The sequence below is a fragment of the Oncorhynchus masou genome, chromosome 6 (genome assembly GCF_036934945.1).
Source record: "Oncorhynchus masou masou isolate Uvic2021 chromosome 6, UVic_Omas_1.1, whole genome shotgun sequence".
In the NCBI taxonomy this organism is placed as follows: Eukaryota; Metazoa; Chordata; class Actinopteri; order Salmoniformes; family Salmonidae; genus Oncorhynchus; species Oncorhynchus masou.
In genome coordinates, this window is record NC_088217.1 from 66321474 (window position 1) to 66331872 (window position 10399).

The 10399-nt window shown below is 43.7% G+C and overlaps 1 protein-coding gene across 1 annotated transcript in view; it reads left to right on the forward strand.

Annotated features, from left to right (window-relative positions):
• LOC135542447 (A disintegrin and metalloproteinase with thrombospondin motifs 5) overlaps positions 1-5361 on the forward strand; it is a 28688-nt gene extending 23327 nt beyond the window's left edge. Inside the window, exon 8 of the mRNA XM_064969401.1 lies at positions 2056-5361. Within this exon, the coding sequence (XP_064825473.1) occupies positions 2056-2728 (673 nt within the window). The 3' untranslated portion in view covers positions 2729-5361. The remainder of the gene's footprint in view (positions 1-2055) is intronic.
• Positions 5362-10399: the final 5038 nt, after the last annotated feature.

Here is a 10399-nt window from a genome sequence, read left to right on the forward strand (position 1 = left end):
AGTGAAGACCCAAAAGCGGTTTTAACAGAAAACAGAGTTCTTTAATGAAAAACAGGAATGGCATAAATCCTCTTCCAACGTTGTCAATGGAACAAAAAGAACGTTAGTATAATGCAGGATGCACCTGCCAGGCAGACTCCGACAGGATAGGACAAGGTGGAAGCAAACGAGACGACAGCTTGCTTCTGGCATCAAAAACACAAACAAGAATCAGACCCTGAAAGTAGCAGGAACAGAGAGAGAAATAGAGACCTAATCAGAGGGGGAAGAGAGAACAGGTGGGAAAGAGTGAATGAGCTAGTTAGGGAAGATGTAGAACAGCTGAAGAATGAGAGACAGAGAAGGTAACCTAAAAAGACCAGCAGAGAGAGACAGAGTGAAGAGAAAGGACAGGAACAGACATAACAAGACATGACACATTTATCTCACATGTAGTAAGTTGCAGGTGCCAAATGGGAAAAATAGCCGTTAAAACTATTTTGAAAAATAAAAATGGAACCTTCTGCTCTGTTGCACTCGATTGTAAAGTGAAAGGGTGCGAGTAAACTGAATTTTCACGTATTTGTACATCTTGAGTGCATTTGAAGGAATGGTCTATAGATTGTCTTCCTCTCCATCTTTCATTCAACACATTGACACATTCTTCTTTAAGATATCAATTTCTCACACTCTTTCACTCCCTCTAACATCCACCCTTCTCCCTCATCTCTAAATACGTCATGAGTTTGTAATTCTAAATCAAACCTTATAATGGTGAAGATAGACATACACTATATACTGTATACCCCTTCAAATGAGTGGATACTGCTATTTCAACCACACCTGTTGCTGACAAATGTATAAAATCGAGCACACAGTCATGCAATCTCCATAGACAAAAATTGGCCGTAGAATGGCCTTACTAAACAGCTCAGTGACTTTCAACGTGGCACCGTCATAGGATGCCACCTTTCCAACAAGTCAGTTTGTCAAATTTCTCCCCTGCTAGAGCTGCCCCGCTCAACTGTAAGTTCTGTTATTGTGAAGTGGAAACGTCTAGGAGCAACAACGGCTCAGCCGCGAAGTGGTAGTCCACACAAGCTCACAGAACGTGACGGCCAAGTGCTGAAGTGCGTAGTACGCAAAAATTGTCCGTCTTCGGTTGCAACACTCACCACCTTGTTCCAAAATGTCTCTGGAAGCAGCGTCAGCACAAGAACTGTTTGTCGGGAGCTTCATGACATGGGTTTCTATGGCTGAGCAGCCGCACACAAGCCTAAGATCCCCATGTGAATTGTCAAGCGTTGGCCGGAGTGGTGTAAAGCTTGCCGCCATTGGACTCTGGAGCAGTGGAAACGCGTTTTCTGGAGTGATCACGCTTTCACATCTGACAGTCCAGCGGACAAGTCTGGGTTTGGCGGATGCCAGGAGAACAATACCTGCCCCAATGCATAGTGCCAACTGTAAAGTTTGGTGGAGGAAGAATCATGGTCTGGGGCTGTTTTTCATGGTTCGGGCTCGGACCCTTAGTTCCAGTGAAGGGAAATCTTAACGCTACAGCATACAATGACATTCTAGACAATTCTGTGCTTCCAACAGGTTTGGGGAAGGCCCTTTCCTGTTTCAGCATGATAATTCCCCCATGCGCAAAGCGAAGTCCATACAGAAATGGTTTGTCGAGATTGGTGTGGAAGAACTTGACTGGCCTGCAAAGAGCCCTGACCTCAAACCCATCTAACACCTTTGGGATGAATTGGAACGCCGATTGCGAGCCAGGCCTAATCGCCCAATATCAGTGCCCGATCTCACTAATGCTCTTGTGGCTTAATGGAAGCAATTCCACGCAGCAATGTTCCAACATCTAGTGGAAAGCCTTCACAACAGAGTGGAGTCTGTTATAGCAGTAAAGGGAAGACCAACTCCATATTAATGCCCATGATTTTGGAATGAGATGTTTGACAGGCAGGTGTCCACGTACTTTTGGCCATGTAGTTTACAACATACCGGGGAACATACACACACACAATCCTCACTCTCCTGTAACTGCTTTCTCCCCTCTCTCCCTCCCCCATGCAGTAAGGGCTACACAGACGTCGTGAAGATCCCAGCGGGCTCCACCCACATCAAGGTCCGCCAGCACAAGCCCAAGGACCAGCCCCGCTACACAGCCTACCTGGCCCTGCGTCGTCCCAGTGGCGACTACCTTCTCAACGGCAAGTTCATGATCTCTACCTCAGAGACGGTCATCCCTCTCAACGGCTCGGTGCTCAACTACAGTGGCTGGAGCCAGCGGGACGAGTGGCTACACAGCATGGGCCCTGGGGCCCTCAGAGAGGCCCTTACAGTTCAGATTCTGGCCACGGACGCCAAGAGGCCCCTGGATATCCGCTACAGCTTCTTCATGCCCCGTCGTGTTTCGGCTCCACCGCCGCCACCTCCCCCGCACACCTCCACAACTACACCCACCACTACTACTACTACAACAACCACCTCTACTAGATCAAGCAGTAGAACCATATCGGCCCCGTTTTTGGCCCTGGCTCTCTCTACAGCCCCAGGGGTGTCGACGGCGGCGGCCTCTGGGCCCCAGTGGGTGACTGGCCCCTGGATGATCTGCTCCAGGACTTGTGACACAGGCTGGCAGAGTCGCACGGTGCAGTGCAAGGACCCGCAGGCCAAGCTGGCCAAGGGCTGCCCTCTGGGCGACCGCCTCTCCGCCTTCAAACAATGCCTGGTGAAAAAGTGTTGAGAGGACCAGAAACTAGACTCCCCTGAAAGTAGGGGGTACACACAGACAGAGAGACTGGCTATTGACAGTCAATCCCTCCTCTTCCTTACCCCTCCCCCCTCACCCTACTATGCCAGGCCCTGCTTGGCACAGCTACAGACATACGACGGACACATGTGAACACTTCCGAATAGTGCAGCCGCCCAATCAGCAACCACCCACTTGTCACATCCCTCCTCTATCGGAAGGTTTTGTTTGTATTCCCCTGTTAATGACATGTTTTGTTTGCTTTTCTGTATGTTCTTGCTACTGTGGGTTTTTCATGATTTGTCCGCTTTGTCTCTTTGTCTTGCGTGACTGCACACCTCCGGACAATGGGCCTCCGTGCTAGTCTGTCGAGGGGCAGTTTTTCTCCACTTCCTTTCGGGGTCCCCGTTTTTCTTCTTGCTCTACCCACTGCCGATTCTCCACATACGTTTGGTCTATCCAACTTCCTGTTTGGATTGCAGACCAGGAAGTAGGCTGGGGGCACAACCAAGAGCAAACAATCTGTACTGTAACCCGTCCAGAAATGGGGTTGAACTGCACTGCAAACATCCCAGGTCAGAAAATGGACATACAGTGATAGACTGAGTTGGGGCAGAGTTGTGCCCAACAGCTAGTGCTGAGCGATTTTAACCTAAATTTTGTTTATTATTTTGGTTTTTAAACAACTAATTGACAGACTTTGTTTCAATTATTTGGATCCCATGTAGTTATGTTTTTTTCTGTGAACTCAATATGCACATGGGGCAGTTTCTCTAGAAATAAATCAGATCAAGCCCAAACTATGCGATGTAGTTGGGAGATGTAGTTTACATCAGGCCAATATTCGAAATAGTTTAGTACAGAAAACATGCTAATTAACTACAATGATCATAATGGATTGCGTGCGTACTTGTCCGATCTGTGTGTTTCTTTTATACCTGCTACATTAGGTTAGTACAGAAGAAGGCGCATTCGAGAGGGAAAGAGAGCAGTTACTTTGCGAAGTATCTCTACCTGAAAATGCATAGTCTAAGGGGTTGATAGTTGGTATTCAGTAGTCATAAAAGTATGCCTTATTTACTTTGAAGAACTACTAAAATACTGATTTTGTCAGACCGCATAGGCAGCAGCTCTATAGGAAGGACTTGGAATTAAATTATAAAATCATCAAATTAAACAAATGTAATATACACAACTTAAATATTTTAGTAAGTGATAAGTAGTACTGGGCAGTCACTATCATTATTACTTGTTTTATTCTGTGTTACAGCATTCAACCCACATAATGCATAGTGCATTTAATATTTTCAAAAATGGTTTGAAATCGAAAACCATGATTATATTTTAATAATCGAACCAAAACCGAACCGACCTCAAAAAGCACTAATCGCTCAGCACTACCAACTGCCAATTCCCAGTGACACCTATAGAGTGACACTGGGCCAAGAGACCATGGTGAACCTTCAACTCTGACCTTTGTGGAGGTTAAAGGTTGTAATTACATAGGATTACATAATGTGTGGGGCTAAGCTTGACATTTGAGTGTTTGTCTTTGTGTGTATGGGTTTGTTTATATTGTGAACATACAAGTGTGAACATACAGTGTTTTTGTCATACTCAGTGTCCTAAACTATTTTAATGGACTTTAACCCTCAGTTCCATTTGTATCACTATGCGGGTGCTAGAGGGTCGCTACCATTTTGTCACTGTGTTTATTTGGCTCTACACGTCTGTCTGTCTTTCTGTCTGTTTGTCTGATTAGGAAAAAAGCAATTCTTGCTAGTATGACAATGTGTGCACTGGATACTCGCAAATACAGCAAGAGGGAAACTAACCCAGTCATACCTGACCAAATACACTTCTACAGCTCTCTCTCTCTCTCTCTCAACATATTGACACGTTCTTGTTTATGCTATCCATTTCTCACACTCAAGACTTTCTCTCACTCTGACATCCACTACCATCCATTCTCTGTCATCCCTCTGTCCCTCATGAGCTTGTAATGCGAAACCACACACCCTTTGACAGGTGGTGATAGACATGCAATATACTGGATACATATGGGATCTTGCAACATAGGCACAACTCACTGTTTGTCATACACAGGCACAGAAACACATTCACATAAAGAATACACAGCACCCCCAAATGACTTAATTAAGAGTATTTTCACTGTATTAGGCCCACATTAACGCATAATACACACATATGTACACACACATTTTAACTCGCACAATACACGTTTAGATAGAAGCAACAGTATCACATATGTACAGAATACATTTTGCACACACACATAAATATGTTTTTTAAAAATTCCACCGCACGCATGCAAACACACGCGCGCGCACACACACACCAATATAGTGTATCTGTATTACTGTTTGACACTTCCCATGGGAAAAGACCCTTTCGTTGAACGACAGAAACACAGCACTGAACTTGTAATTTATTGTTTGTAGAACTGGTATGTGAAAAAAGAACCATGTGATGAATTTATTTATTATTATGGTAATGTTGTATCATGTTTACTATTTAACTAAGAATATGACTGCAGAATAATTCATTTTGAAGAAAATGGTGTTTTCTAGTCATCTACATGAATATATGTACATAAAATGTATATATTTAAAAGCTCTGTGTCGGTTTCATTCATTTATTGGACGTGTTCAGAACTTTTTATTTTTTTTATTTTACTAGGAAAGACCCTTGGGGTACGAAACCTCTTTTGAAAGGGCGACTTGAACTAACGTAGCAAAGTATCCTCTCTCTCTCTCTCTCTCTCTCTCACTCTCTCTCTCTCTCTCTCTCTCTCTCTCTCTCTCTCACTCTCACTCTCACTCTCACACTCACTCACTCAGACTTGTTACCTTACGTACAAGAGGTTAAAGCTTAGTTCCCAGATCTTGTCAGATGATGGCATACGGTCCTGCAACCACACATACAGCGGCTACAGTGGAAGTTGTGCCCCGTCACCAGGTGGTCAGAACTACTCCTGTTCGATCGCGTGACAATGCACTCATGTCAAATGGAACATACGGTAATCAGTCCCTTTGTCGACTGATTTTAAAATCCCAGTTCAATCGTTAAAAAAAAATCATTATTGACAATGAATGGCGTTCTTCCTTTTGTCAATCGGAATTTCGAGCACGATGGCGACGGACAGCCAGACTACACCGGTCAACAGCAGTATAACAGCCAGGAGAGAATAACGCAAAGACCATTTCCACTCTTTATGAAGAAGAGCGCAAACAACTGATAGGTGATTAAATGTATAACCATTATAAATCACAGCATAAGTCACAGTTAAATAAGGCAACATAAAAACCTAGTTGGTTGCTGTTTAGTGTCACCTTCACCTCATGGAGTTCAGGGAAGACCATACACTTGCTCTTCCCTTCTCTCTATTCAAAGGCTGTACCTCATATACTGTGGCAAGAAACACTATGTGAACCCCTTGGAATGACCTGGATTTCGGCATAAATGTGATATCAAATTTGATCCGATCTTCATCCAAGTCGCAACACTAGACAAACACAGTGTGCTTAAACTAATAACACAAATGATTGTATTTTTCTTGTCTATATTGAATACGTCATTTAAACATTCACATTGTAGGTTGGGGAAAGTATGTGAACCCCTAGTCTAATGACTTCTCCAAAAGAAGTCATTAGATTTTGGTTAGAGCTTCCCTGCCCCATAAAAAAACACTCACAAAATTTGAGTTTGCTATTCACAAGAAGCATTGCCTGATGTGAACCATACATCGAACAAAAGAGATCTCAGAAGACCTAAGATTAAGAATTGTTGACTTGCATAAGGCTGGAAAGGGTTACAAAAGTATCTCTAAAAGTCAGTCCATGGTAAGTCATGGTAAGAAATTTCAGCATTGTTGCTATTCTCCTTAGGTGTGGCCGTCCTACAAAGATGACTGCAAGAGCACAGTGCAGAATGCTCAATGAGGTTAAGAAGAATCCTAGAGTGTCAGCTAAAGACTTACAGAAATCTCTGGAAGATTCTAACATCTTTTTTGACGAGTCTACGATAAGTAAAACATTAATCAAGAAAGGTGTTCATGGGAGAACACCACGGAAGAATCCACTGCTGTCCAAAAAAAAGCATTGCTACACGTCTGAAGTTTGCAAAAGAGGATCTGGATGTTCTACAACGCTACTGGCAAAATATTCTGTGGACAGATTAAACTAAAGCTGTGTTGTTTGGGAGGAACACACAACACTATGTGTGGAGAATAAAAGGTACAGCACACCAACATCAAAACCCCATCTCAACCAGCTGCTTTGATGCCTCTGCTTTCTGTCATGGACGGAAAAATTAATTCCCAAGTTTATCAAGACATTTTGCAGGAGAATGTAAGTCTATCTGTCTGCCAATTGAAGCTCAACAGAAGTTGGGTGATGCAACAGGACAACAACCCAAAAGACAGAAGTAAATCAACAACAGAATGGCTTCAACAGAAGAAAATACGCCTTCTGTAGTGACCCAGTCAGCCCTGACCTCAACCCGACTGAGATGCTGTGGCATGACCTCAAGAGAGCAGTTCAAACCAGACGTCCCAAGAATATTGCGGAACTGAAACAGTTTTGTAAAGAGGAATGGCCCAAAATTCCTCCTGACCGTTGTACAGGTCTGATCCGCAACTACAGAAAACGTTTGGTTGAGGTTATTGCTGCCAAAGGTGGGTCAACCTGTTATTAAATCCAAGGGTTCACATACTTTTCCCACCCTACACTGTGAATGTTTACACGGTGTGTTCAATAAAGACATACAAAATTATAATTGTTTGTGTGTTATTAGTTTAAGGAGACTGTGTTTGTCTATTGTTGTGACTTAGATGAAGATCAGATCAAATGTTGTGACCAATTTTTGCTGAAATCCAGGTAATTCTAAAGGGTTCACATACTTTTTCTTCCCACTGTACCTGCATTTACTAAAGGTGTTGTCTTTCACTACAAGATTGATGACAATGATGGTAGATCATTTTACCACAATCCCATGTCAGATGAGAGTAGAAGTGTGTGCGTGTGTTAGACACATTAGACACACACGCCTACACACACCCCCACACACTCTAGAATGTGGTCACATTCATTCTTTTTTTAAATAGCCAATGGGGATGGAGTGTACTTATTAACCTTCACGCCCTCATATAAATGAATATGTGTGATAAATGTGGTGTAGTAGACTCCATCTCTCCGTATGACACGTCCACAAAGATAGCACAAGAACTGTTACTCCCTTAAGAAACTGACGTGTGTACAAGAGTCAGGGTGTAGCTGCATATGATACTATAGAATAACCCTGACTCCCTTTACAGAATCACTATGGGGTTCAGTGATCGCTCATTTCAAAGTTTACAAAATGGATGTAGCAATCCCAGATTGATATGTTCACTATGTTCTAGTGTGTTGCTCCTCTCTAGGGACTAGCAAGAATGCTGTGGAGTCACCGTAAGTCCCTATGGGGCCCTTGTAGAGTGTACGAATTGATGGAGGTTCCAGTCCCGGTGGTACTGAGGTCTGAGAACACTGAGGTCAAATGTGATGTTGTGCTGCCATCTGCAGGCTATTGTAACCATTGAATGATCCTCACCAACACAATAATACTACATGACTTACACCTTGCAAACTCTTTTCTGTGCCTAAATGAAACACCCAATACAAACAAGGCAACAACAACAGCCTATGGCCTTCACTTGTGTTCCCAAAATGCCATTGGCCCTCAGTACAAGTAATTAGACAAGTAACTAGGCTGCAGGGTAGCCTAGTGGTTAGAGTGTTGGACTCATAATTGAAAGGTTGTGAGTTCAAACCCCTGAGCTGACATGGTACAAATCTGTCGTTCTGCCCCTGAACAGGCAGTTAACCCACTGTTCCCAGGCTGTCATTGAAAATAAGAATTTGTTCTTAACTGACTTGCCTGGTTAAATAAAGGTAAAAAAATAAATATATATATATTTAGAGATCGCAGAGGTGCCAGATCCATTGAAGTATATGCCATCAAGCAGACTGTTTCATCCAACGCGACTTAGAGTTATGTATGCATACATTTTTCGTATGGTTGGCCCCAGGAATTTAACCCATAATCCCGCTGTTGCAAGTGCCATGCTCTACCAACTGCGCCATACAGGACAAGATGTCATTCATAATACAGAATGAATTCAAAAGATAATGGATTTTGGCAATCAAAGACCCCCTCAAACAAAACTTGGGACTAAATGCCTCACTATGCCACAGAGAGGTGTACAGTTGAGGCTGGTATCATGGCCCTGTTCATAGCCCTTTTTTTGTAAATCAATCCCTAATGCCTCCATACCAGGGTAAATAAAGATAGAAATGATGGTCTTCCATACAACCAATTCATATTTTTTTCCCCTTACATGTGTGACACGCAAATGCTGAGCCAAAGAGGCCTAGTCTTACGTGGGACTAGCAGGCCGTCATTGAAAATAAGAATTTGTTCTTAACTGACTTGCCTGGTTAAATAAAGGTTTAAAAAAATTTTTTTTTAAATGTGCCATGTATTGGATTTATGGCAGTAGTAGAGCCTTTGTTACTTTTTTTCCACGGCCCACGTCTGACACCTGTTGGACTACTATGTCACTACAACTATTCCCTCTCCCCGACCTGTTGCGCTTAAGGTGGCCCATCACAAGTCTCCCCTCGAAATGGTAAGTTAAATGCGTACGATGGGCTCCAGCTAACGCGTTAAAAACGCATTTAGTGAATTGGTTAGAAATGTTTCCCTCGTATACTTTATTTGCCAGGCCATACTCATAACAGACTCGCAGTTCACTAAGAGGCTGAGACCACCGTGTATGGCACTTTATCCTTCTTATCTCTTGATCTTTATCTCTTGGCTATTGGTGTTCCTGCGCTGTACCTGTGACGTCTCGTTTTGTTCCCGTACGGTATGTACCACTTGTCTGTCCTGTCATCTGGGTGAATAGACTAACATGCACATGTAAATAGACTTACCATACATAGACACGGTTGGGTTTAGTCTTTTATTGGTGTGTCACGTATCATTATTCAAACGTGATCTATAATACTTAGCAAAGATTTACTCGGTCACTGGGAGGGGGTCGAGTAATCCGGGGATAATTCGTTTGGAAAGGTTCCAGAGTACTGGATTTACACAAGTGATGCGGTTTGCACCATATGTTTGAGAAGAGGAGCTGGGAAGACGAGCGCGGGGATGGGAGGGGGTGTCCGTCCAAGGAGAGGGGCCCTGTCCTCGGAGGATTGAGTGGCGAAGGAGATACGTCCAAGGGACTATTCCACCTTAAGAACCCACCGGCCCCTCTGAGCTCCCTCTCCCCGAAGAGCTACGGAAACCCGCCAGGCCGCCACCGCGCACAGCTCGCTTGGCACTGAGGCTATGCAAACGACTCCTCGCTCCCCGTATCGAGCCCCGGTGCGATGGTTGCCATGTCTGACCTGCTATCCCCACATCTCCAGTTTCACAGACACCACAACACTGCCACAGATAAACCACTGCCACCTTCATGAAGTGTAATTTACGTTCAACGTGTGGGTAGAGCCTATGGGATATATGAGCACAGCGTAAAAGTAGCATGGGCGAAAAAAATGAGAGTTTTTAGTGTAAATGATGAGAACGTTTAGGGGGAGGACGGGGTATGGGGAG